This window comes from Drosophila elegans, unplaced genomic scaffold (assembly GCF_018152505.1).
Source record: "Drosophila elegans isolate 14027-0461.03 unplaced genomic scaffold, ASM1815250v1 contig_208, whole genome shotgun sequence".
NCBI lineage: Eukaryota > Metazoa > Arthropoda > Insecta > Diptera > Drosophilidae > Drosophila > Drosophila elegans.
The window spans coordinates 1,565,653-1,592,813 of record NW_024545578.1 but is presented as its reverse complement, the minus strand read 5'-3'; the positions used below and the strand labels follow the sequence as shown (position 1 = coordinate 1,592,813).

At 35.4% G+C, this 27,161-nt stretch overlaps 4 protein-coding genes across 10 annotated transcripts in view; 3 read left to right on the top strand and 1 right to left on the bottom strand.

Annotated features, from left to right (window-relative positions):
* The window catches only part of LOC108145824 (cyclin-dependent kinase 14), a 72,723-nt gene extending 67,046 nt beyond the window's left edge, over positions 1–5,677 (top strand). For both annotated transcript variants that reach the window (XM_017271430.2, XM_017271429.2), the window contains 2 exons: positions 194–373; positions 2,629–5,677. In XM_017271430.2, the coding sequence (XP_017126919.1) occupies positions 194–373; positions 2,629–2,693 (245 nt within the window). In that variant the 3' untranslated portion in view covers positions 2,694–5,677. The remainder of the gene's footprint in view (positions 1–193; positions 374–2,628) is intronic.
* A 2,462-nt stretch (positions 5,678–8,139) lies between these two features.
* LOC108146350 (fibrinogen C domain-containing protein 1) lies at positions 8,140–12,019 on the top strand. The gene is made up of 5 exons (XM_017272323.2): positions 8,140–8,476; positions 9,267–9,406; positions 10,185–10,318; positions 10,501–10,639; positions 11,083–12,019. Exons 1-5 carry the CDS (start codon positions 8,306–8,308, stop codon positions 11,861–11,863), a joined length of 1,365 nt encoding a protein of 454 aa, XP_017127812.1. The 5' UTR covers positions 8,140–8,305; the 3' UTR covers positions 11,864–12,019.
* A 141-nt stretch (positions 12,020–12,160) lies between these two features.
* On the top strand, positions 12,161–13,488 carry LOC108146352 (lipase member H-A). Of its 2 annotated transcripts, none has more exons than XM_017272325.2 (4): positions 12,161–12,395; positions 12,502–12,945; positions 13,033–13,234; positions 13,300–13,488. In XM_017272325.2, exons 1-4 carry the CDS (start codon positions 12,161–12,163, stop codon positions 13,373–13,375), a joined length of 957 nt encoding a protein of 318 aa, XP_017127814.1. In that variant the 3' UTR covers positions 13,376–13,488. The 2 variants fall into 2 exon arrangements, with proteins under 2 accessions (XP_017127814.1, XP_017127813.1); XM_017272324.2 differs by having other exon boundaries at positions 12,502–12,966.
* Positions 13,489–14,183: 695 nt separating this feature from the next.
* Positions 14,184–21,770, bottom strand: LOC108146145. 5 transcript variants are annotated; one of them, XR_001774459.2, is made up of 5 exons: positions 21,604–21,770; positions 21,472–21,539; positions 21,053–21,417; positions 20,112–20,486; positions 14,184–14,419 (listed from the first exon to the last, which is right to left on the bottom strand). XR_001774459.2 is itself a non-coding variant. In XM_017272001.2 (3 exons), the coding sequence occupies exons 1-3, from the start codon at positions 21,698–21,700 to the stop codon at positions 21,193–21,195; spliced, it is 390 nt and encodes a 129-aa protein (XP_017127490.1). In that variant the 5' UTR covers positions 21,701–21,770; the 3' UTR covers positions 20,763–21,192. The 5 variants fall into 5 exon arrangements, 2 of the variants coding, with proteins under 2 accessions (XP_017127490.1, XP_041563928.1); XR_001774460.2 differs by lacking the exon at positions 20,112–20,486; XR_001774461.2 differs by lacking the exon at positions 20,112–20,486 and having other exon boundaries at positions 21,061–21,417.
* Between the last annotated feature and the right edge of the window lie 5,391 nt (positions 21,771–27,161).

Sequence of the window (27,161 nt, the reverse complement as noted above, 5' to 3'; positions counted from 1 at the left end):
ATTATACCGTTATGTCCAAGTACTAAACATATAGCATGTTTATAAAATCTGAAAAAAAAGGTCTTGGACTAGCCACAGAGTACAAAAGAGTACTTTCAAAATCCAAAGTCAAAACCCCAAAAAATGTAGCACAGTGTAATCGACGGGGGGGTCAAATGTGGAAGAATTGAAGCTAATCCGGGGTGCATTTCAGGTTTCTATCGACCGCGGAAACTGGGTCACAACTTCCCACGGCTGTACGACATCATCGAGGGCGAGACGATAGCGAACGGCTTCCTGCAACTGAATCCGGAGCAGCGTTTGGGCGCCGACGATGCACTGCAGCATCCGTACTTTGCGCAGTTGCCAAAGAAACTCTACGAATTGCCAGACGGTGAGTCCTGCAAAATTGAATTAATGCATTAAACATTTACGGCCCTGAACTTTTTGGGGCCAATGTCTCTGTGGCCTGGCCGGAAAGAAAACCAATTAACAAAGGGGCAAAAAAAGGATGAATTGTTAGCTCAAAGTTGGCAGAAAGTCAGGCAAAATCTCCGTGAAAAGGTAGCCCATTCTTTTATTTTTGTAGGGACAACTCATTTAAGTTTCGCGACAATTTGTTTGCCTTTCGAGCAGTTTTCATTTGCTCAGCGAATTTTTCCGAGGTATAGTTAACAGTAATTGCATTTGCCAGTTTTAATTTGTATTTCAAGTGGTGGCAAAAGTTTGCAACAAGTTGGGGGAAAAAAAAGCACCGAATGCAAAGGACAAACTTGTTGGACAAATACAGGGCTACTACAGACAGAAAATCAAGCTGGTCTACTAATTAGATTGCGATAAGTGAACAAGCAAGAGTAAATAATAGTTGGTTTTTAAGTGCAAACGCTGTCTAGTATACACCAAAAGAAAATAATAATTTAAAGTGGGGAATTTTGTTTCCGGATAGTTTTGTTTTTCCTCATATTGCAGTTTACCTATTTTTGCTTTTTGCATTTGTTATTAATTGAATTGAATTTTTAGAAATTTTTAACAATTTTCACTAAGTATTATAAATATCCAAACTGATCTTTTTTGAAAATTTAAAAAACAAACTTTTAATCATACATATAAATATACTTTTACTTATTTATGCAGATTTTTATATTTTTCCCCCTAAGCTTATATTGTGGACTTCTCAAAAGTATAAACTTTTAAGTGGCTTGTAAACTATTTTTATTTGCCTTTTGTGTATATAATTTAGTACCCAAAAGATACAAATTTAATCTCCACTTGGCCTGTGTATCTAAAAGCAATTATCTTTTCCAATCCCATTACAATTTCACTGCATTTTCAAGTAAATAAAAAGCACACTCACTTCCGTTTTTCCTGAGGGCCTGCATTCATTAGCAGACCTCCTATCGGATGCTGTTCGGTAAATGGAAACATTTCCGAAAAAAATGAAATTTAAGGGTCAGCCCCAAAAACCAGCATCGAGTTTGTGGAATATGCAATTTGGCAAATGCAATGTGGGGCGAAATAAAGAACTGAAAATCAAATGCAATAGAAAGGGCCTTAAAAATGCATATATAAATACTATATAGGGGCACAAAGCCACTCGAGAGCGCAGTGGAAAATCCGAAAATAAATGAATGAAGTGCAAATTCCCCCAAGCTGGACTTGCATTTATTCGAGGGCAGCTTAAAGTGTGCTTAAAATACGATTAACGCGTGATTTGTTTACACAAAACTGGTTCTACTTTTTTCACTACATACAAATCCAGATAGGGTGCTATGCTAATTTCTGGCTAAATCACAGTGGCTGTGGAAAAACTCAAAAAAAAAACCAGCTCATTACGAAAGGGTGGGGATTTTCCCTGGTATTTTTGCCATTCCAAAATTGCGTATACGCAGCGTGGACAGATAGAATCAATTAAAACGCAACTAATGCGCTTCATTTATCATGGCCAGGAAAAGGTCATCACACCACGTGTGCGGTTTTTGCGGTTTAGGTTGCCATACACAGTAGACTACTGTGTGCTACAGTAGAGCTTTGTTTTGGGTTACCAATAAATGCACTATGCTGTTGTAATTGGCTTTAAAAATAGGTTCATTTCGCTTTAGAAGTTATCTGAATGTTTTTAAAGACAATTATTCATAAACTATTAGTGCAGAACGCTAATTTTACGTGCAATACCTTGTGTTTATTCAATTTAAATATGTTATTTCCATTTTGTTCTAGACTTGTTTTTTATATGCATAATGTTTAATTAGCTTTGGCAGTAATCTAAAATTTTCTTGTTAAAGTAAATATTTTGTGAAGAATGTAGTCTAAAGCTAAATAGGTGCATTATTTTGAATAAAAATTTCTAGTTTTTACAAATCTTCACATTACAAAGTGTTCACCCATTAAAGTATTTACTGTACAAATCCGTGTGAGATTTGAGGGTGATTGGGGTGTTATAGCAACTGTGTTAGTGCATCATGTGTGGCTGGAAAATGTAATTTTGCCAATGGCAATTTTAATTGTCGGTCGTTCGCTATTCGATGGCCGTAAATTAAATTATGTCATGGTCAGAACTGAGCCCAACATGTTGTCATAATTCCAACTTTTCAATTACAAATATAATTTAAAATATTTTTAACTTATTACGACTGTGACCTTTTCTTGCAGAAACCTCAATTTTCACCGTGGAAGGCGTGCAGCTTTATACGGAGCCAAATCGACAGAATAAATGAAAATTAAAGCAAGTCCTCTCTGTGGATGGCGTACGTTTCTACTGTTAGGATCCCAGTCCTCAGCAATCACCACCAATCACCACCCAATCACCCAATCCTACTGGATCCTGGACTTTCTATCCAATCTGTCAATCAACCTACTATATATCGCATCATCCAGCAAAATCGACAGCCATATATAAAATGCAAGAGGAACTTCTCGCACGCGCAGAAGTTTTGTACTATAATTCTACGATACTTGTTAGTTATTAGTTTGATTTCGCAGTGAGTTTAGCAGAAGACATGGCGGCATTTTAATTTCAGTCAAATTGCTTAAAGTTAGTTTAGATTTCTTTCGCCATCCTGAAGTCGCGCGTCGAAAAAAGGATACTCAGTTTAGTCAAAGCGCAGACGTGTTTTTTTCTGTATTCTTTTGTAAGCTAAACAAATTTTAAAATTAATGCTAGCTTTTAGTGAGTGAATTGCCTCTGTGGGTTACGCAATATTTTCGTTTGCAATGAGTGAGAGATAATCATCATCATGTCTGTATTTCGTTTCCATTCTTTTTTTTCGCTTTAGTTTGAGTCGATTTGTTCAATGCGAATGTTCGGCTCTTGAGTGTTTATTTAAAATGCAAATAAAAAATTCGATTGGTGACTGCTTTAATAGAGTGCAATTAATAAAAATTAATGAATGGGCGGGAATGTGCGCCTAAAAAACAACCATTAATTAATCAACCAAAATGCGCTCAACATATGTACGATTCTTTCCAAGCAATTATTAATCTTAAATTTTATATATTTTCAAATTTAAATATGCACAGCAGACATTCAAAGCAGCAACATTTATACTTTAGCTCTTTTAATTCGTTTGATTGTATGATTTTGTAACTGCATCCTTTGTCATTATGGTTTAAATAAATTCGCCGCGCTGTTTAAGTGATAATTTTATTACTATTAAATGAATTTATGTAAAAAGCAAGTAAAACAATCTTAAAAGATATGTAAAACAAATAAATTTAAATCATTTATATACCATATAAGTTTGCTTTTGTTTTCCTATGTTTTTTAATCAACTTTTTAGTTCTTTTCACAGAGATTTGCTGGCGTGTGGAGTAAGATGATGGAATTCCTAGGAACATTTAGTGAAAAATTAATGAACGGGGGGAAGGCTGGCGGATTATAAATCATAACATTTTCGAGGCAAACGTAAGCGAATAGTTAAACAATTAAACTAGCAAAGAACGCAAATAGTAGAATCAAATTTTTAGCAATCAACCAAAAGTAAATTCGAGATAAAATAGCCATCATCTAAACACTAAAGTAACCTAACCAAGTATTTTACATAGAGTTCGTAGCTAATCGAATCGAAACCAAGCCCAAACCATTTCCATACTCTAAGAAACGTATCGTATTTTTGGCCAAAAACGAGAGGACGCCCGAAGTCGACGGGTTCCACTAAAAAATATTCAAGAGAAGTTCAAAGAAGAGCTAACAAATGTGCAAATTGAAATCAAAGACACTTCACATGGTTTTGAAACAAGTAAATAAATCAAAAACAAAAACAAAAACGATTTGAGTAGAGCAAACTAAAGTGTAGAACAAAATATATTATGAATATCGTATAAATCTATGAGAAGGACGCGAAAGCCAATTTGAGTTGTAGGCAATCAAATTGCTAAGATTCTCCATGGAGACATCAATAGTTAAAACTTAAATAACTCGAAAAACAACTCGATTAGGGCCACGTTTTAATAGCGTTCACACACTCAACCAGATTATATTTTGTAGCAAAAGGTAAAAGTCAAATTTAAGCAAAGGCAAATCTAAAACCAAATATTTCAAATGAATAAACTTTTTCTGTGATTTATGAAAAAAGTATGCAAAAAACAACACACACACACACTACAGTGCAGCAAGGTAAACACAATACAAAGTAAACAAAAACTTAATAAAGATAAAGAATTAGGCACTTTAGAGAAACCCACGTAGAAAAGCTGGGCAAGCAAATATTGTTTAGAATTGTTTGCTACTGCTGCTGGCCAAGATGAAAAATACTATGTTAAATCGAAGCAAAATTTTGCACACACTTGAAATTTAGCAAAGAGGATGTTTACGCATTCTTTTATTTTCGGTTTTCGGCGAAATTTCGCTTTTCGCAAAACAAAAGGTAACGAAGCATGGCAACGCACTTTTGCACTTTTCCCATCCCGAAGGTTACGTCCATAGTTTATAAGCCAATGAGCCAATGGAACAAATCGAATCGAATTGAACGAAATTGACAAAGATTTTCGTTTTCGTTAAATGCTAGTTTTATCAGAGAAACCGAAATAAAGAGATGATTTTTCGAGACATTTTCCAACCAATTGATTATTTTGCACAACATTCGAAATGAGATGAGATGAGCAAAGCAAACAAAAGATAATGGCGAAAACTAATCTAAATCTAATCTAATAATAACGTAATCGAAACGAGTAAATACTAAGAATGTTTTTAGCGGAACGTATTCTATGTAGTAGCTAAGCGAAAGATAAAACAAGAACATTATCTGAGAAGAAAAGCAGGAACGATATGAAACTTAAATATTTTTAATGCATTGAATTCGTCGTATATATATTTAATGTACCTTTGTTAAAAACAAAATAAATCTATTAACACAAATTACGAACTCTCGATGCAGTTAGGCGATAGTTTAGATGGAGCATGCAAATTTTATGTTTACCTCGTAAGCATTTTTGTATAGTTAAACGAAACGAAACAACCCCCAAATAAAAATATGAATAAAGAATGAAAGTGGAGAGATTTTGTAAATATTTGTAGTTGATTTCTAAGTAGCGAAAGACGAAAAGAACAATATTTGGCAAGAGAATGGCAAAGAAACGGAAAAATATTGAATGTTTATGATTTAACAAGAAATGGATGGCAACTAAATACAATTTGAATAAGTTCAACCTGTACAATAATTTAATATTAAATAAAAAGCGGCCCAGGCCAATGAAAAGTAAAGAAAGCACTGTTTGTTTTCAAGAATTTTCAACTGATTAATGGCCTAGAGTCATCTAGCCATAAATAACAACACAAGCTAATAATTTTTGATTGGCATGCCTTGAAGTGAACTCACACCCAATTCAAGCAATTGAAATAATTCAAGAGGATGACAACAAAATGGGTGGCATGCATGGGATCCAAAGGCTTTAATTATGTAAATGACACATCTATATTTTCGGGCAAGTAGCAAACAATGAACATGATGTAAAGAAACATTTCCCCATCGAATTTTTTTTCCATCTCATCCAAAGATTGCGTCATCTTCGGGCCATAAATAGAGTTTGCTGACTTTTGGTATCTGCAAGCGGGCATCTCATCACGAATTATTTGCAGCTGGCCAACGAAAAAGGTTCCCCAAACCCAATGGCCAACTCGGATGCAGCTGTAAACCTTCAGAAACCCATAAAACCCATCACTATTGATTGTATATTGTATAGTAATTTAGCAAAACAATCACAAAGTGACATAATGCGGAACAACGTGAAATCAAAGGTAAGCTCATGAACTGCTAAAAAAATCGTAGTAAATCCTAGTATTTTTATCCATTGCGGTTTTTTGTTATTTTGAATATGAAACAATTACAATATTTAAAATTTTTGTTATTGACTATTTTAAAAGTTGATTTAAATATTTCAAAATGTAATTTCATTTTCACTGTATTTAATATTATGATTTTATATAATTTATACATTATACATAAAATGTTGAATTCAATCGTCAGATCAATATTTATATCAGTGTTGTAAAACCAAATGAGAAGTGCAATTGCAATTGCTCTGTCCATATTTATTCTGCTCGTGAGTCTTTCATTATTTCCAACCAATGACGGGCTAAGGCCAAAATCCATATTAATAAAACCGCAATCGTAGAACTCTATAAATAAATTGTCAACGTAGGGGGAATTTCACAAAGGCCGACAACTTGGGCATTTGCCGTGCGATTCCAAACACACTATTACTCATTGGTTACCCTTTCTTGTGGCTTAATATATGGATATATGATTCCAAGTTGAGGCAGGCTTATGCGAGTTGCCAATGAACGGGTTTTGCATATCATTTGGATTCAAAGTACGTAGTGAATTTTGAACGGTGAACCAAGAGAGCATCAGTTGCATAAAATTATATAGCAATTAACACTAATTACTTAAGACTGAAGCCTTCGATAAGTAGGTTTACTGGAAGTGAATAATTAAAAGTATTTTACTACATTTTAAATCATACAAGACTTTTAATAGATTTTTAAGAACAAAACTGAGATACATGAATATCTTAAATTGTTTGGCTACAAAGCTTACTAACTAAATTTGCATACTATAATCAACATTTCTTTAAAGCATGTAGTTAAACCTTCTTAGTTACCAATAAAGTAATTACACTGTTAAAAAAAAACTGGTATTAAATCTAAGTACCTATGACTTATTTAAATTTTTTAATTTACATAGTTTTTAATTTGGTTTTCATCCGCTGCGGTTTTTAAAGTAATATTTTAATATCTAAGAATTTGTTTCCAATTTAAATCGATTCAAATTTTTAATTTTTTTAATTAGCATTGTGTTTAATATTATCATGTTCAATTGAATTTATATATAAATTTTTTATGCTGTTTTGCATTTTGGATATTTGTTTTTATAATGATTTTTTAGACCTTTTTACTATTTCATCTTTTTCTGAAAATTTATTTAAATTTAAAACCAAATTAAAATTAAATATAATGCATTTAGTTTATATTTTAAATCTAAATAAATTTGTTAAAATAAAACCGTGCAACTTTATACGCATTCTTTTTAATATTATTATGTTTTGTTTCAAATTATACATGAAATATTAAATTTTGGTTTTAATATACAAATACTTATTTTTTCTATTCCATTTTTTGTATCAGTGTAGTTATACATTCTAAGTTTCCAAGTAATTACAAAAAACTATACTATTATAGTTAGTCAGCATTAAATAGTACTATAACTGATGCTAGCTGTGCTATTTATAATTGTTAATAATGAAATATGATAAGAACTGATGAAAGAGCAAATCATGGCTTCAGTAGTAACCCCTAACTCATTAGCTTTAAAATGATACTGTGACTAAAGACTAAAGCTAAGCTCAAGACTAGTAGTTTGTAGTAGTGATTTCATGCCATTTTTTTATGCACAGGCAATTAATAATTCTCAACTTGTGTCCATCGTTCTATACGAGCCGTGTTAAATTGTTTTCGGCGTGCTGGGCATGTTAAGTATTCACCTGTATGGTTAACAACCCAAAGAGACTAAAAAGCCTAGGGGATTTTTGTTTTCAGACAGTAAACAGTGTGTAAACAAAGACGATCCCTCTGAGAAATACACTCTTTGGAGCATCTCGCGAAAGCTTTTTGCCAAAGCTCCTCTCGAAATGACACGATAATCGAACAGATCTTGCAATGCGCTCAGTATCTTCGCGAATATCGAACGGAACGGACGTATCTCTCTTCTGGCTCTGTGATCTTAGGTTTTCAATAGATCTTGGGTGTGGAGCGAAGGCTAGGTGTCAAACACTATACCCGAATGATTTGGCAGTGATTTGTTTGACTTGAGCGACGCGTAAACAAAGCTAGATGATGAGGCCCCAATTGGTGACGATGGCCATCGTCGTGGTGATGGCTGCACTTTGCGCTTCGAGCACCGGTTCTGTGGTGGAAGTTCCCGAAGCAACCCAGGCAACTCCATCTCCTCCATCTCCACATAACCGAAAAATACAAACGCGATCGCGCGGCAATAGCTTCCGAGTAGGTTACAGTGGAAATTCGTTACGACCGACGACCGAAAGAGCAATCAATTTCAAGGGTAAAACTCCGTACTGAAACATATTCCCAATTAATTCAACGTTTTTATTGGAAAAATGTGTATAATACAGAAATGAATTAAAATTCTTAACTCAATTCGGTGTTTTGAAATTGAAATGCAGACAAAGTTATAGTTCTGTTTCGAAATGATTAATGCATGTCCAAGAATTGTGCAATTCTTTAAATGCTCAATAAAATTAAAGAAGAAAAAGCTACAAAAATTCAAAAAAGACAATTTCTAATGAAAAAATCTCACAAATAATTCAACATTTTATTGCGAAAATTTGGATAAAAATACTACAATAGAACAATTTATAGTTCTGTTTCGAAATGCAAGTTGAAAGATTAAGCAATTCTTCAAATGCTCAATAAAATGAAAGACGAAAAAGCTACAAAAGTAAGAAACGAAAATGTCAAAGAGAGTGCATACAAAATATATACACACCGAAAGCTTTGCCCAACTGTTTTATGTTCCAGGCAAAACATACAGCAAGAGCAGAAAATAAACTCAAGATAAATAAAATAAATGGACCCTTTGTTAAAAATGCAAACTCGTTAGCATAACGTGATGTGTTTGCTCTCTCGGTCGTCCACTGTAATGTGAATTTTAAGCTTGGCTTCGCGCTGCTGATTTTTGGCCAGCAGGTTTCGTTTTGGCCAGAACAAGTTCAATGCGCTGGCCTCGTGTTTGCTTAATTGTAGCGTCTCCCTTTTTTGTTCTGCCAATTTCAAGGGTCTAGCGATCACCACCACGACGAGTCCTCCAAAAAGTGAGAACTGCCACCAACTGATGACCAGCCTGAACAATCGCGTAAGCCTTTTGGCGACCTTGGACGGGGACCAGCGCCACCGCCTGGAAGTCATCGATAAGAAGTGAGAACTGGTTTCACATAGACTCACAACAGATCTTAAATACATTCGTTACAAAACCGGTAAAACAAAAAACATTTGGCAGACTGGTAAAAGAAGCGCAGTAAATCCAAATATTTTATAATTTGTTTTTAAAAATGAAAAAATTAACATTTTTTTTATTGATTTTTTTTTGAATTGATTTTAATATCTGAAACTTTAATTCAAATTTAAACTATATATATTGAACTTAAATAAAATGCATTTAAATCAAATAGAAACTATTTCAAACTTTAATATGCAAGGTATTTAATATTGTGATTTAATATATAAAAGTAAAATATTATATATACATTTTTTTATCAGTGCAACTTTGCGATTTATTTGGCAGAAGAATTCAAAGGCTAGTGATGTTCAAACAGTCAGTCAATTATCTGCAATTAAATTAAGTAACATCTGTTGCCGCTCTTCCTTTTTTTGGGTCAAATTTATTGTTATGGATTCGCAGAAATTTCTGCTGATTTTCGCACGCATCCGGAGAGTGTTTACAAATCGGTTCTCAACGTTTCGTTTATTTGCTTAATATATTTCGCTCTTTGTTGCTTTTAATTGCTCTTTTTTTTGTTGATCGATTGGCAAACAGCAATTAAATGCCAAATTCAAAATGAGTAACAATAAAAAACAGAAAAAAAAAGGGGAGAGCTTTATTCAATTCTGGACTCAAGGGAATTCTTTCAAATTCTCCCCATGCTTTTCAGTTATTTATTAAATGTATATATATATATATGTATTTATATTTCAGATTAGATCAGCTGGAGGACAGCGGTACAGCTCGAATAGAATCGATTAAAGCCCAGCAATTGGACTTCAATTCACGATTGGACAGCATTGAACAAGTTCAGAATCTTTCGAGAGAAACTCTGAACTATATTAAAGGTAAAATCAATCGGATTTTTGCTCTACGCCGTGTAAGGGAGTTGAAACACAAACTTAACAATCGCAAAAAGTTGAATGGTAACTTAATAATGATATTACAATTGTTGATGTTGTGTTTGCCATCCTTTTTATTAACTTACCTTGTAAATAAATATTAAATAACTTTATTTATTTTTTAACAGAACACTCGCGGCCTACGAGGGGTGTTTCGGATCCTATTTTGGATGAACGCCTGGACGCCTTGGCCACACTTTTGACTTCCACTGCCCTGAGTGTGAGATCAGTGCAGATTGAAGTGGCCAATCTTTCACGGGTTATTAGGTAAATATATAAATTAAGTAGATTAACTTCAAATGTCTGTCTTCTGTTTTTTATCAACAACATTTCTTATTGGTTTTTTTAGGAACCATTTAATTTAATTCTTAGAAGAATGAACTTCATTGAAACAAGTTCAGATTTTAAACATCAAGATGTTAAAAGAACAGATAACACTCAATTTTAAATTTGCTCAACATGGATTTCTTAGTTATTTGTTCTGATGTTTAATATGTATATACATATTTTTTTTATATTTAATGATGTAGAGGAACAGATAACAAACCATGAGCTATAATTTTTAATTAGTTATTTGTTTGTTTGTATTATTATAAAAAGCCTGCGATTATCAGTACATGGCTACCTTTTGTAAATTTAATTTAACACTGAGACACCCACTATTTCGATTAAAAAACAAGTTTTATTAATCCAAAATATATCAATTTCAGGCGCCAGAATCATTTCCTCCAGAGAACGAGTCATGGACCGAGTGCAGTTCAGCCGCCGATCTTCTACGGACCCAGTGCATTAGATGGTGTCCATCCGAACTATCCCACCATGCCCACCGGCTGCGAGTACTCGAACCTCGCTGCTCCGGGAATCCTGAAGGTGAAGCTTACTCCGGATTCCGAATCCTTCTATGTGTCATGCGAACAAGATTGGACTGTGATCCTAAGGCGCAGCTCCGATGATGTGAACTTCGAGCGCGGCTGGCTGGATTATCGCGAAGGATTTGGCAATTTGGCTGCGGATTTCTTCATTGGGCTGAACAAACTGCATGCCCTGACCTCTTCGACACTGCACGAACTGAGGATCGTGATGGAGGACTTTGCGGGCAACGAGGTGGATGCGAACTATGCCTCTTTTGCCATTGGCAGCGAAAGCGAATTGTATCCCTTGACTATATTGGGCAAATACCAGGAAAATTTAACCAACTCGGCAGGGGATTCCCTGTCCTACCATGCTGGTGCCAAGTTTAGCACCGTAGATAGCGACAACGACAATTGTCTGGAGTGCAACTGTGCCATGAAGCACAGGGGAGCTGGATGGTATAGTAACTGTGCCACCAGCAACTCGTTTGGCAAATATATCCCCCAGGACCAGAACTATGCTGAAGCTGGTGACACCGGAATGTGGTGGGATACCTTCCGAGGAGCAAAATACTCCCTAAAGAAAGTTCGCTGGATGATACGCCCCGTTGCCGATGGATCGGATGCGCTCAGGCGATAGGATGTATCTGGATATATCTATAACTGCCATCTCCGAAATCAGGGATAACCCACAATCGATTGCTTGCATTTTAACTCTAGCCTAAGCTTTGAATCTCTCTGTGCGTGTGTGTAAAATATTTATGGAAAATTACTTAATGCCTAGCCGATACAGTAACAGAACACCCTCTTGAAATGTCGTCATGTCTGGAAAATCTATCCCTAATTGAACGATTAACGGAACGCAACCTATTTTAAAGCTATATAAAGGTGGGATTGGCGAGAAAACCTTTAGTTATTCGATTAACCAAGAGTAGACATGGCCAAGACAAGCAGTAGTTTTTGTCTGGTGCCGATTCTCTGCCAGTTTTTGGGCTTACAAGCCGCTCTGCTGGACTCTTTGGTGGGCGAGAGCAAGATATACTATCTGAACTCAGCTGGCGATGTGCTCCTGGAGAATGTGGAGGTGCTGGATACCGTGGCATCTGTCAAGCTGATCGTTCATGGTTATCTGGGATCACGCACTCACAGCTCTATTATGCCGCTGCGAAATGGTGAGCATTTGGAGTTGATTTATCTTTTAATAGTCTGCACTTTGCTTGGTCGAGTTTTATAGTTTATAGCAGCTATATTTTTGTATAACAATTCGAAATCCCTAAGCTTACACAGCCCAGGGTTATGAGAATATACTGGTGGCTGACTGGGGACCAGCGGCCAATTTGGATTATGCCACCTCACGCTTGGCTGTGCAGAAGGTGGCTCGGGTTCTGGCGAAATCATTGCAGGAATTCCTCCGGCGACATGGCATTAATCTGGACAGGGTCCATGTCATAGGTCACAGTTTGGGAGCTCATATCGCTGGTCGCATTGGGCGGTATTTCAATGGAACTTTGAGCAGAGTTACCGGATTGGATCCAGCACTTCCCCTATTTTCAACTCGGTCGGATGACAGCTTGCACCCGAATGCGGCTCAGTTCGTGGATGTGATCCACACGGATTACCCTCTGTTCGGCGATATAAGACCTCGGGGAAGAGTCGATTTTTATCCCAACTTCGGCCAGGCACCACAGCCAGGATGCGAAAATGTGGATGTCATCGCAGCCAGTAAGCTACTGCATGAGGCTTGTAATTATTATTTATTATTTTTGCTATTCTACTATTTCTATGCATTTATATTTATATTTTCAACAGACAGCTGCAGCCACAACAGGGCAGTCTTGTTTTACGCAGAATCCATTGGAATGAAGCGCAATTTTCCAGCAATTTCGTGTAGTCTGAGGGCCATTAAAAGTCGGCATGTTGACAATTGCTTCACGGACAAATCGCAGTCAAATAAAATTGGACTTGGAGAAGAGGATCAAACCGTTTTTATGGGAGAACATGTCAATCGAAGGTTTGTATAGCATTTGCTTAAAAGATTGTTTAAAACTAACACTTTTTATTGAATTCTCTTTACAGCGCCACCTTGTATTTTTACTTGGCAACCAATAGAGCGGCACCCTATGGACAAGGCAGGAACTCACGTTTTAGTTGAACTTCTAAGATCGAACAGCAGGTGGCGACAGTCATTAGTGTAAATAAGTATTTGTAAGCAATAAATGACAAAAATGTTTTATTGTTTAAGAATAAATAAAAAAAGTATTTTTTCACAATAAAGTTTAAAAACAAAAATTGTTTTTGGTTTCTTTTAGTTTTAATTAAATAAAAGAAGAAATACTAATTAAAAATATTATCTGTAGCATACTTTTGGGCAGTCTATGCACATATCAGCTATTTGCAGGCATCATTATTTTTTTTAGCTAAAATACAAAGTTTTTGTAGCCTATTTTTCGGCTTCGGCGATAACATTTTCATTGCGTGCATTTGGGCAAACTTCGACTACAACAAAAGAAACATATCTACAACAACAAAACAAATATGATTACAACAACAACAACAACAAACGCTATGAAAAGCGATTACAACAACAATTTTTGTTGTTGTTGTTGTAATTTTTTTGAGTCGATATTCTTGTTTTTGCTGCTTTTGTAATTGGTTTTTGTTGTTGTTGTAATTTACGAAAGCATCTACAACAACAAAAACAAAATGATTACAAATTTTTTTGTTGTTTTTGTAATTGGTTTTTGTTGTTGTTGTAATCGCTTTTTGCAGCGATATGTTTGTTGTTGTTGTTGTAGACGTTTTTCTTTTGTTGTTGTCAAAGTTTGCCCAAATGCACGCAATGAAGATGTAAACGCCGAAGCCCAAAAATATGCTACAAAAAACTTCTTATAATATCTCATACAAATCATTAAGATGCCTGCAAATACACGCAATGAAAATTTAAAGGCAACACCCAAAAATGTGCTAAACAAAACTTTTTATTTCGTCTCAAAATAACTATATATTAGTGCTTGTTAAACGTTAATTAAGCTATTTAAAACTGCTCATTAATTAGCTTCTCAATTGTTAGTGTGAATCCAAAAATGTACTACAATTTTTAATGAATAATTTGAAATGCGCCTAGACTGCAGAATTCCTTTCCAGTCCCCAGGCAACCATGAGCTTAGTTTTCGTAGGATCTTGCTGGAAGTCCAACCTAGAAGAATATAAAGAAAATTATTGTTTTTTTTTTTTAATTTGAATTAAATGAGCATTTAAAATAGACTTAACTATTTTTTGACTGCAAACTAACAAAAGTTATACGTTTTTTTGTAGATTTCGTAATGAAATTCCAATCAAATGGCATTCAAAGTTATAAATTATTATTTTGGGAAATTTTCGCATTTTGTATCACTCTCTTTTTCGAAAATTTAGCCAAACAAAATTTTTGAACATTTAGTTCTAATAAAACAACCGAAAACCGAGGTAATTTCGCATTTTTAAAAAGGGGTATCATTATCCATTTTAACTGCTAATATTAAACCGAAACAACATTTTTAAGCTGTTAACGGGAATCGATTAAATGTTCCATGACGAATTCAACGAGGTATGGCATTCCAAAATTAAACCACAAACTATTGAAACTTATTTTTTCGAGGTCGCCAAATTTAGCATTTTTTATAAGATTTAAGTCCATAACTTTACTTTCCGCCATCCGATTTCAAAGTGGTATATGTTCAAAGTCTTATGATTTAAGCCTCTAAAATCCTGCATTTAAATTTTGTTTTTAAAGTATGAGTTCTTGTTTTTACGATTTAACTCCTTAATTAAGATCCGAAAAATAGTTTCGCAGAAAAGTGACCAAAATCCGGCAGATTTATATCTATAACTCTTCTATTAAGTAGCCGATTTTTAAGTGGTATATCTTGAATGCCTTGGTGCTTAGTTACCTAAAAAACTGCATTCAAAACTTGATTTGAAAATTCGGGTCGATTTTTTGCAATTTTAATGATGTAACCCCTTTTAAAATTTCCGAAAAAGTCGTGTTTGCAGAAAATTGACCAAAAACCTGCAGTTCTAAATCCATAACTTTTCTTTCCCACATCCGATTTAAAAGAAGTATATCTTCAAAGTCTTGTGGCTTAAGCCTCTTAAAACTTGCATTTAAATTGTTTTTAAATTATGATTTCTTTTTTTTACGATTTAACTCCTTAAATAAGATCCGAAAAATAGCTTTGCAGAAAAGTGACCAAAATTCGGCAGTTTTATATCTATAACTTTTCTATTAAGTATCCGATTTTTAAGTGGTATATCTTGAATGTCTTGGTGCTTAGTTACCTAAAAAACTGCGTTCAAAACTTGATTTGTAAATTCGGGTCGATTTTTTGCAATTTTAATGATGTAACCCCTTTTAAAATTTCCGAAAAAGTCGTGTTTGCAGAAAATTGACCAAAAACCTGCAGTTCTAAATCCATAACTTTTCTTTCCCCCATCCGATTTCAATGAAGTATATCTTCAAAGTCTTGTGGCTTAAGCCTCTTAAAAATTGCATTTAAATTTTGTTTTTAAATTATGACTTCTTGTTTTTACGATTTAACTCCTTAAATAAGATCCGAAAAATAGCTTTGCAGAAAAGTGACCAAAATCCGGCAGTTTTATATCTATAACTTTTCTATTAAGTATCCGATTTTTAAGTGGTATATCTTGAATGCCTTAGTGCTTAGTTACCTAAAAAACTGCATTCAAAACTTGATTTGAAAATTCGGGTAGATTTTTTGCAATTTTAATGATGTAACCCCTTTCAAAATTTCCGAAAAAGTCGTGTTTGCAGAAAATTGACCAAAAACCTGCAGTTCTAAATCCATAACTTTTCTTTCCCCTATCCGATTTCAAAGAAGTATATCTTCAAAGTCTTGTGGCTTAAGCCTCTAAAAACCTGCATTTAAATTTTTTTTTAAATGATGAGTTCTTGTTTTTACGATTTAACTCCTTAATTAAGACCCGAAAAATAGCTCCACAGAAAAGTGACCAAAATCCGGCAGTTTTATATCTATAACTTTTCTATTAAGTATCCGACTTTTAAGTGGTATATCTTGAATGTCTTGGTGCTTAGTTACCTAAAAAACTGCGTTCAAAACTTGATTTGTAAATTCGGTTCGATTTTTTGCAATTTTAATGATTTTAACCCCTTTCAAAATTTCCGAAAAAGTCGTTCAAGTCGTTCCAGAGTTTCCCTTTTTTTAGGGAATAAATAAAAAAAACATACAAAATCAAAATACTGAGAAAAAATTAGAAGAGTGTCGTAAAATATAAACGAACATTTCATAAACTTATTTACTAAATAGCAATTAAAATCATTTTAGTATAACCTTTTCGATGTAGTTCGGTCTTTTTTCCACTAAAACACACTCCATCCATCGTCGAAATTCGAATTAGAGCAGAACATTGGTCATTGGCACGTTCCCTCTCGGAGCCCTTGTAACCCCCTTTAACACCCTTTTACCCCCCTAACCCTAGATTGCCCCCACCCCACAAACTACTCAACCATTCAACCATCGCCAGAATCAAAAGTCAACAACTCTCGCTTTGTTTTACTTTCCCAGCAAACAGAAATTAAAGCCAGAGGAAAAAGCAAAACGAGTGGCGGACAGGAAAAGCCAATGCAAATGACACAAATTCAGGGAATGAAGGTGGGGTGGCAGAACAAAAAGGCGACTGCCGTGGAAATGGAGAAAACGCGTCAAGGGAAATGATGGAAATATTGAGAACGCATATGAGAAGAGCAAAAACCAAAAACCCAAAAAAAAAAATAGTCGAGACTTTGGCGCGCGGCATTCGGTAAACAAAGAAAAAACATTCAGCAAACAGAAACGGAAAACAGAAACTCACTGGTTGACCGAGCATCAATAGAGCGGCTAACTTGCTGGATTTTCACTGTGGAAAAACTGGGGAAAAACAAAGGAAAAGCTTGGCACAAAACGCGGGAGTTTCCTGTGCAGGGCGGCCAATGAAGCCTGAAATCGATTTGTGGAGCGATATACAATGCCATGATCTATGAAGGGTGATTGCCACTGAACCACTTGATCCACCTGAAGCACCTGTGCCACCCACATATTCTTTTGGGATTCGACAGGCAGCTGTTGCCATCTCGAAATCCCCAAATTTACAACATTCCTACTCCTTTTAGTGGCATTCGCCTTTTCAGAGGGAATTTACGATCGCTGCCTTTGTTTACTTCTTTTCACTAGAGCTCTTTTTATTGGTCTCTCCTTCTAAATACTTAACGCGGTACAAGCCCTCACGCACCTTATACACTTAAAGAAAATTCCTAAGCTTGGAGCATAGAAAATACTGAAAACTGAAGTGCTTCTCTTTGTACCATGCTATTTTGTAAACCTAATATTAAATTAGTAATTAGTTTTTAATACACCAATTTATTTTAAAGAGTGCCACTTATTGATTTTTTAGATGCTTTCCAGCATTACAATTTTCATCAAAAAATAACTTCAGTTTTTGAAAGCAAAGAATATTATTTGCTCATGGAAAGCACAATTATTTCCCTCAGTGAAGTTGCCCGATGGCGACGCAAAGGAAACAAAACGCCGAAGTCGAGGTGTCAAGTGTTTTGCCTTATCTTCTGCGGTTGCTGCCTCTTGTTTGTAGGCCATCTTCATGGAGTTGGGATGCAGAAGAGCCACAGCCAAAGAGGCTCCAAGAGCCGACGTGTCTGCTTCTCGAATTGCGTCAAAAATTATCGCCATTAAATGTAGATGAGCGTTTAGTTGTAAAGTTATTGGCCCATAAATAACCTCGGAGTCTTCAGTCTGCAGTCTGTAGCTATCCGCATTCAGGTATCTGCAGAATTTAGCGCAGGGGGTCTGTTTGTTCTCTTCATTCATAAAATGAATGTGATTTACGAAGCGATGCGCTTGCGGAACTTTTGATTGCATTTCTAATAGGGATGATAGTCGCTGCAAATTGAAATTCATTTACTGATTGAGCTGGAATTTAGTGAAATTAAAAAATGCTGGAGAAATTTAACAAGACGAAATTTATGTTTCGGCAAGGCTTAAGGTCATTTGCTAATGGCTTAACATATATCTTATGTCTGCTTTTAAAGTAGAGTTCTCTAAGTGCGTTATATGTTGCTTAAGATAAATTGATGAAGGCCTTCTTCTTTTTATTAAATTTGATTTAATGTTTAATCGTAATCCCTTGTATAAACCAATATTGTGATTTCGAGTTAGTTTAATTAAATAAATAGCTAAATATAGATTTAATCAGTAAAATATAAATGTAATATATAAATGATTGCAAATTTTGTTTCTGATTTAATTTAATATTTAATTCTTAGTCTATTATTTACAAAACTGAATAAGCAATGTGAATAAAGTACTAAATGTTGGTTATAATACCAACCCAAAAAAATCAATTAATTCTCTCACCAGTTCCTTGTCCTTTTACCGAGTCTTCTCTGACTGTTTAACCCCCGCTGTCGTATTTTAACTTATATAATTCCTCACGTGTTTTGACACATTTCTTAATGGCACCCAACACACGCACACTCACCGAAAGATACAGGTAAAAAGTGAAAAAAAATAAAAATGGAAAAAAAGGAACCCAAAGGCAAGACAAAATGAACAAATGCAAACACAAAGTCGAGGAGACAAGAAGAGAAATGATATTGTAATTGGCAATCGTTGTTGTGCATAAATCACATGCATAAATTTCCGACCTGAAGGCATATTCTACAAAGGCGCAAGTCCTTAACCCCCTAATGCCCCGCCATGTCGTTAGTTGAACTCGAACGTTGCTTTCCAATTGGAAACTTTTTCATTAACTAATTGAACGCGTTTGTGGGAAGGGGAAAGAACTTGCAAGGAGTCGCGGGGTGGGGGTCACAATGGCGCCAATATTGAATGGCAAACAGGGAAGACTCCATCCCCGTTTTCCCATTTCCCATTTTCTCATTTTTACCGCTGGTGGAAAGTCCACCTCTCAAAAAACAGGCCATGGCAAGACAATGAACGGACAATGTTAGACAGCCAGGACACGAAAGGACGATGGCCCAAATGGGCAAATAAACAGACACACTCACACACACACACAGGGACACCTAGCTGACATCCTGTGGGTGTCCTTGTGTGTGTGTTCTGTATCCGTGTCTGTGTGTGGCCACAATAATTTACGAGCACACGCTTCGCTTCCGTTTTGCAGATGCTCTTTAACTTTTGGGGAATATCTGGTTCGTCGTAATCTTTGTAAAAATTAAGTGCTTAAAATGATAAATAAATGTTAATTTAAATCTTAGTGCCTAAAAAATATTCAAAGATCAGCTCTTTTCAATTTTAACCAGCCCTAGAAGGCAAATAAATGAAGAATGTCATTACAAATTTAAACCATTAATAATATTTTCATAAAAAATGTAACCAAACAAAACGTTTATACCAAAAACTTCATAAGCTTTATTTTGGTAATGGCATTTGAAGTTAATAATCATTATCTAGACATCAATAACTATATAGGCGTTGCTTTGGTGTATTTTTCTTTGTTAGTTATACTTTAAATTATATAATAAAATTTTTCAAATATTAAATTATATTAAAATCAAATATGTAAGCCTGTAATAAAGTCATATCTACATTCTAATGTATTAACAAAAGGGTTTAGTCTTTACCATATTTAAAATAGTTTTTCGGGGTGCAGAGAGTACAATTTTTAAAAACTTACGCACTTGCTTTTATGAATATTTAAATACAAATTTATTGTTATTTTTTTCGCCATATAACAAATTCGATTAGATTTAATTGGCGCCAATTTATTGAACTAACATAAAAATTTGAATATTGTTTAGATATTTATGGTTCATATTTATTGTCTTGACACCTTTTGCGGTATCATTAGCTCACCACATTTGCGTAAGTAGAATTTATTAAAATTTTCCACAAATTGTCGCTCGTCACAAGGTATTCCCTTGGTTCATCATTATGGCGTGGAGGTTTCTCCTTTTAATATACAAATAAAGTTGGAAATTTGCATAGCTGTCTGGTCTGGTCTTGGACTGGGTGTCTTCTTCGGTCTTTTTTCACTTTCCCTCCCCCGCAAAAGACCACAGAAACCACTACCCTTTCCATTATCCTGGCGGATATTAAACATTAGCGCGTGCTGGACACATCCTTGTCCACCCGACGACTCCTGCCACCAAAAATAATTAAGGTGAAAATTGCTGTCGACACGCAAAGTCCAAAACGAAAAGGTGGCAAAGGTAAAAAGCCAATTGAGCACTGGTAAAAAAAATCGTAGTACATAATTTAAGTATTTTCGCTTTGATTTTTATTTATTTATAGTTAGTTATTGACTACTTCCAAAATTGATTTTGATATATGAAAATTGAAATTAAATTCAAAATATATTAATTTTAAAAAATGCATGTAAGTCCTATGGGATTTTAAATCTTATATGTTTTAAATTAATTGAAATATTTGTATTATAATCAGTCAATTTAAATAGCATTATATTTTATATAATGATTTTATGTCTAATTAAAATATTATATATAATTTTATATGAATTCAATGTGTAGTATCCTTTTTTTTGTCAGTGAGACCAAACTTAAACTGAAAATACACCTTTTTTGGCCCTCTGAGAAATGGCCAGAAAACGAGAGAAAAACCGAAAAAAAAACCGAAAAAAGGCAGCAGCTGATAAACCGAGCGATTGGAGATGACTAATGAAACCTATTAGCCCTGTGACAGATGAGTTTGAGCAGTCGCTGGGAGCTGTGACCGCGATGATGGATAAGCTCATTAAAGACAAAGGCCCGCGGATCATTACCGATTTACCGACCTACCGATTTACCGATCATTTCCAGTAGCGGCTCCTTCTATGCTGACCCCATGGATTAATTGAAATCCCCCGGTGGTCAAGAGTTTCGCTGCCACCAAGAATCCGCTGATAAGCTGGCTCGTTTTTGACATTTTCTTTATCAGTCTAGTGGAGTCTCGAATCAATCAAGTTTGAGGAGACGGCATCCATGGGCACTCGGAAATTCCACTGGCGCTTTAGGGGCTTCAATATGCGTTGGTTCAGGAAGAAACTACGGCCATAATCCACGGGCTTCAGTCTTCTCACATAACCCTCTGGCAGGTCATTCACATGGCAGCTGATCTGCAGATACTCCAGTGAGTCTTCCATCGCCAGTTTCTCTATGGTGCACTTTTCGGAACTTTAGATTGCTATTCAAATGAAAACTCTTAGCTACAGGCTTACATTATCTGCCAAATGCACCAAATCGTCTTGGATCCCCTCGATTTCATGGCGATGACGGGCCAAAAAGGCTGTTTGATCATAAAATATGTTCAATGCAATACCCTGTGTTTTTATTTAGCAACTCAAACTTACGCTTCTTAAGTTTTATATGATCATCGATTAGGTGGAGGCCCAAAAAAGATATTGCCACGAAAAGCAGAGTAAGGCAGCGCCGTGAATTTGGACTCATTTTTCGGGAATTTAGTTTACTAAAGACTTTTGAATTTGAATTTTGATTGTGAAAGTTAGGGAGTCTTAAAGTCAAGGCCTCACCAGATTAAATAACGTAAATTAAAACAACACATACAAATTAAATTAAATCCTGTTATTTTACATTTGACTCGTTTAATTAATTTTAGATATATTAAAGTTTTCATAATGCATTTTATCTTAGATATATACAAGTTTTGATCATTTGATTTAAGTTTAGATACATAAAAGTGTGGCTTAATTTAATAAAATGCATAAATATAAAAGTTTGGCTTACTTTTGCCATCTTTCTACTAAGTAAATGAGAAGTTTAGCTAACTAAAGGTCAAGTGTCAAATAAAAAACGTTGGCCAATTTTTAAATTAATCAAATCCAAAAGTAACAAACTTTACATGCTTTTCCTCGAAAATCACGCCGACTTAAATTCTTATCAAAATTGAGAACCCCATCAAACCATAAAGTATGTTTAGGGCAAATTGGCGCTGGTAAACTTTTCCAATTGGCCATAAAAATCAACAGAAAATCGTTTGATCAAGAACATCGTAAACGAAAACAAACAGATAGCAAATTTTATAACGACATCACAATAGAAACCGAGATAAGCAAATAGAAAACGCAACCTTATATGGAAATTTAGGCAGAATTAGGGTTCACCAAATAAATTTCATAATTTGCATGTCGCGTTCGAAGAAAAGTTCTCGACATTGATAAACTTTTCCGATTGGCCATAAAAATCGATAGAAAATGCTATGGAAATTTTGGCGTTTCTGTTTGCTTTTTCGGTGTCAGTGTCGAATATCATTATAAATGTCGAATCGAAAACACTACAGTGCCTGAAGTCTGGCCAATGTCTGCGATGTCTGACGTGGACTGGTGGGTTTCTGGGTTTGGCCAGATTATGGTTACTTTTATGATTTAATTTCACACGAATTTAATTATTTCGTTGCGGTGCAATTGTTTTGTGCGTCGTCGTCGCATTTATGGTGTATCAGTTGTTTATGGCCTGTGTGGCCAAGGCGAAGAGATTTCACAACCCAAAACGGAGAGACTTGTTAGCCCAATTAATAATTATTATTGGCCGTAGTTAGCGGATAGATGATTTGGTGTGGGAGGCCTTGGCTTTCTCTGCTCCTGCCCACAGCCCGGATTTAATTAATTGCTGCGCGAGATTAATTTCATTCCAATTGTGCAGTCGCATCATTAGCAGCACTCGTACCCCCCCTGCCCACCCCCCAAAAAGATGATGATAGTTGGGTCCCGAGAAACCTGCTGAGTAAGCAATGATATCGGTTGTACTATAAGTTGCCCTCATGCCATCGACATCCCAGATCCCCATCCAGCACTCTCAAGTGCCATATCGTTTTATTTCGCTTCGAGTGGGCTTGAAAGGTGATTAACGCGATCATAGAAATGATGTCGGAGGTGTACCGCACTGGGGGCTCATCTCTCCAACACCTGAAGTGGGACAGGGAAACGGGAAAATTATGGAGGCCTTTCACTGGGAGAAAATAGCTTCAAATATCGTCACCACCCATGACTTTTTTGTGATAGAAAATGGGTAGCAGAGATCTGTGTTATTTTGATGTTCTATAGAATTCATATATGAATAATATAAGTTAGCATACATTTATAAAAGTGGATTATTTCAATAACAAAATATATAAATTTTAGGTTTATAAACATGATGAAGTACAAATACTAAAACATTTCGTTTGTAATTTTGTTTATTTGTAATTGGGCTTATAAAAATCTTAAAATATTTGTAATTTAGGTATATTTTTCTCGGTGTGCAATAGATCGTTAGATGCTTTGATCATGACTCTTTCTTTCTTTCTTTCTGCGTTTGCGCACGCGCTAAATGTCAAAAAAGTGCCCATGAAGCTCGGAGGAACCAGCCGCCTGCTGTTCCCCCAGCCACGCCCCCTCCACCCCCCGCCCACAACACTGAAAGCGACACGCCCTCAGGCGGCCCGCCCACTTGGAACATGTCGAATCATTCATTCAACGAAACTAAACGAAACGAAACGAAAATGTGGGCTGCGAGGTGTTGAAAAGCGAAGAGCGAAAACCGAAGTACAAAACACAAAATGAAAAATCCAAAAGGCATTTTGTGTGCATTTGTAATTTTGTGGAGCTGCACAGCACCCAGTGCTGTCATTATTTTCTGTAACATTTAGCGAAATCATTAATAATTGTTGCCGCCGTTGCCGCCGTCGCAGCGACACAGATACGCACTTAAAAATTGTCAGACGACTGCGACTTTGTGGTGTTAACTTGATTAGCATTCGCATAAATTTCGCAGTTGCATCTTGCATCTCGGCCGAATTTGCATAGAATGCACATTTCGGGTTAACTAACATAAGCGTGTTTCTTCAATCTGGCCATAGAATTAGACGGAATTCGAGGTGGTGGCCCTGCCCCAATTTTCCCCTCTGAGATTTCAATTACCCACTCGCATTATGCAAACAAATAAATTCGAGCGATAAGGTTAAGCCGAAGAAATTATGGAAAATATTTCCCAGAAAATACCGCAGACAAAACAAATTGCCGTGTAATCTTTGGGTTTCTCTCCGTCTCTCGAAGCGGAGAAATATAAGATCTCCAGGTTGACAATAAATATAAATCGGAATCATTTGGGAACTTGTCCTTCTTTATCGGCAAGTGCCGCCAAGTGGAATCAATCAAGCGGAGAACCATTTCCTTGGAGACTTGTTCTGTTTCACTCGCCTTACTCGTTTTATTCGTTTTATTCGTTTTATTCCGATTCCGAAGCGTGACAATATTTTGGCCACAATTCAAACGAACTGATCTCGAGGGTCTTCGCTGGGTAATTAATCATGTCGAGAGTTGGCCGATAAGTTCTGCTCGCTCGAGTGCAGTGAATTTCCGGGGCAAGAATCCTCGAACAGGTAGTTATTTCAATGCGACTTCGACATCGATCTTTGTGTGAGGTCAGAGATGAAACAGTGGCACCAATAAATCCCAGAGATATCGCTGAAGGGAAAATCAATATTGCCTGCTTCCAATTTGAATATTTATGGTGAATTATTCAGATATCGGCATAAAAGCGCCAAATTACAGGTTTTCAGGGATGGAATTTGGTGAAAAATTAAGTTGCAATGAAATAAAAACAAGAATGAGTGATTTTAATCTTTAAGGAAAGTAAAGATTTCTAATGAATATCTCTTAAGGGAAGTAATTCACTAAATTGGAAGTTATAGATTTTTGATGAATATATTTAGGTGAAGTAAGTGCCTAAATGGTAGTTCATGATTTCTGATGATGAAGAACAAACACAATCGATGAGACGGAGTTAGTTATTTTATTATTTTAAGCCAAAATTTATAAAATTTTATTAAAAAAGCAAAAATTTATATTAATCAAACAAATTATTTTTATAAGTTCAAAAGACAATTGGCAATTGAACATAAAATTAAAATATAAATCTATTTTTAAGCATAACAAATATGTGGAATCGTATAAGAAGCTTATCAAGCTCTTATCACACAGAAATAAGTCAATCTATCATTTAAATAATTTAAATATGATGAACATCTCTAAAATAAGTATGTGCTTTAATTAAAGCTTAAAGATTTTCTTTGATTAAGAACAAACAAAATATCCTTAATGAGACTTGTCATTTAAATAAAATACAATATATTATGTGAGCAAAATTAATTCTCGAATTTTCTAATAAGTTTTTGTAATTTGATAGAATTTATAGAACTATGCTGTATCAATCATATCTTTAACCTAAAGAATGTAATCAATGTTCCATGAAATATATACAAATATTTTGTGTTCAGTTAAATTGATTTGTTTAATACTTGTCTAATACAAAATTGCACCATACAGTGTACATAATAAGGCTTGGTTTGACCTACTGATGTTCTGACGAAGCTTAGCTAGAGGTTATATATTACACATATTTCTAAAGTATCGTATGCTTAAGTCAATCAATTTTACCCGATTTGCATATTTTTAAATATTCTAAATAATTCTAAACACACCATAAATATTCAGAAACCCTGTAGCCATATTAATGATATTTATAGTATATCCCCAACCGCTGCGTTCTAGGCCAAAAGCTTTACAAATTGGCTGACATTTGTCAAGCGGCGAACGGAGTCAAGTACGGACTTGCGAATGTGTCTTTGTGTCTTTGGCATATCTCACGGATGCCAAACGTAAGACAGGCAGCTCGGGAGCAAACAAAAGCGCCAAGACAAACAGATCCGAATGTGTGTATCTGCAAGTGTATCTGAGCTTGTATCTGGAGACGTCTGCGGCGGCATTAATGGCAAATTTGCACGAAGTCAATAGCGAGAACGGGGGGAACAGTCAATTATCAATAGCTAGGAAGTTTTGACGATTGTATCTGCGAGTGTGCTAGTGTGCAGATACAATTGTATCTCATTGGTATGTTGATGTTTTTGTGTTTTTCCACCTGCGTGCGGTGTTGTTTTCTGTTTTCTTTACTTACTGCCACCGTGGGTACGCAAAAATATCTCGCTTTCTCTTTCCAGCCGAATCACTTGTCTCGCTCGCTCTTTGTATCTTGTATCTGGTATCTCTCGCTCTCTGTCGACCGCCGATTGGCTGCTTTTTGAGTCTGCGCCGCTTTCCAGAGAGGCCACACCTCTAAAACGAAAACCCCTCGAAAAACCACGTTTGCGTGATATTCCGTATACTTTGCCGTCTTCCATTTTTCCCCCGCGAAAACATAAACTTGTGGCTCCCTAATGGCCCAAAAAAAAGAAAAGAAGAAGGAAAAAAGGAAATAAAATTTAGGGGGATGAGTCAAAATGAAAATGGCTTTTATGTGTGGCGTGCGTTGGGGTAATTTTATGATTCAGGGAATTACTTTACACAGTCAGTTCTTCTACTTCTCCTTCGCTTCTTTTCATTCCACCTGGAATATGTAGATACAGATACCTTTTAATTGTCGCTTTATTGATTTCCCGCAAAAGAAAGCACATAAGCTGACTTAAATTATGCTTTAATTCTATTTAATTATGCTTTTTTTACCATCTAAAGCTACGTGGGGTCTATGCTAGATTCGCGTGTTAGTTGGGCAGCTTTTATTTTGGCTAAGAACTATCTAAAATGTGTCAAACTTAATGAACGGTGTAGTTAAACGGTTTTAATGGGGGAGGATTTTTTGGGGATTATGTTTACTATGTCCTGCGATTTATTGCTCTTTTAAAAGCCATGCATTTTTACTTTGGGTCGGGAGCATTGGAGGCTTTTAAGCTTATGTCTTTTGAATACGTAACTTGAAAGTCCTTTAACTGTATTTTATAGCAACAAAATTAAAAAGTTCTTCACTAAAAACAATTTTCTTTACTTTAACCTTTACAGGCCTTAAAATAATATCCCTTGCCAACTTTCAATTGTTACAAAAGAAGTAATATTATAACAACAAAATGAAAAAGTTCTTC

Coding starts and splice junctions, on each gene's coding strand:
- LOC108146350 (XM_017272323.2), top strand. CDS start 8,306: ATGATGAGGCCCCAATTGGTGACGATGGCCATCGTCGTGGTGATGGCT. Junction 10,319..10,500: donor AACTCTGAACTATATTAAAG/GTAAAATCAATC, acceptor ATTTTTTAACAG/AACACTCGCGGCCTACGAGG. Junction 10,640..11,082: donor AATCTTTCACGGGTTATTAG/GTAAATATATAA, acceptor TATCAATTTCAG/GCGCCAGAATCATTTCCTCC.
- LOC108146352 (XM_017272324.2), top strand. CDS start 12,161: ATGGCCAAGACAAGCAGTAGTTTTTGTCTGGTGCCGATTCTCTGCCAG. Junction 12,967..13,032: donor TAAGCTACTGCATGAGGCTT/GTAATTATTATT, acceptor TATTTTCAACAG/ACAGCTGCAGCCACAACAGG. Junction 13,235..13,299: donor GGAGAACATGTCAATCGAAG/GTTTGTATAGCA, acceptor TTCTCTTTACAG/CGCCACCTTGTATTTTTACT.
- LOC108146145 (XM_017272001.2), bottom strand. CDS start 21,700: ATGAGTCCAAATTCACGGCGCTGCCTTACTCTGCTTTTCGTGGCAATA. Junction 21,540..21,603: donor TCATATAAAACTTAAGAAGC/GTAAGTTTGAGT, acceptor ATGATCAAACAG/CCTTTTTGGCCCGTCATCGC. Junction 21,418..21,471: donor TGGTGCATTTGGCAGATAAT/GTAAGCCTGTAG, acceptor AGTTCCGAAAAG/TGCACCATAGAGAAACTGGC.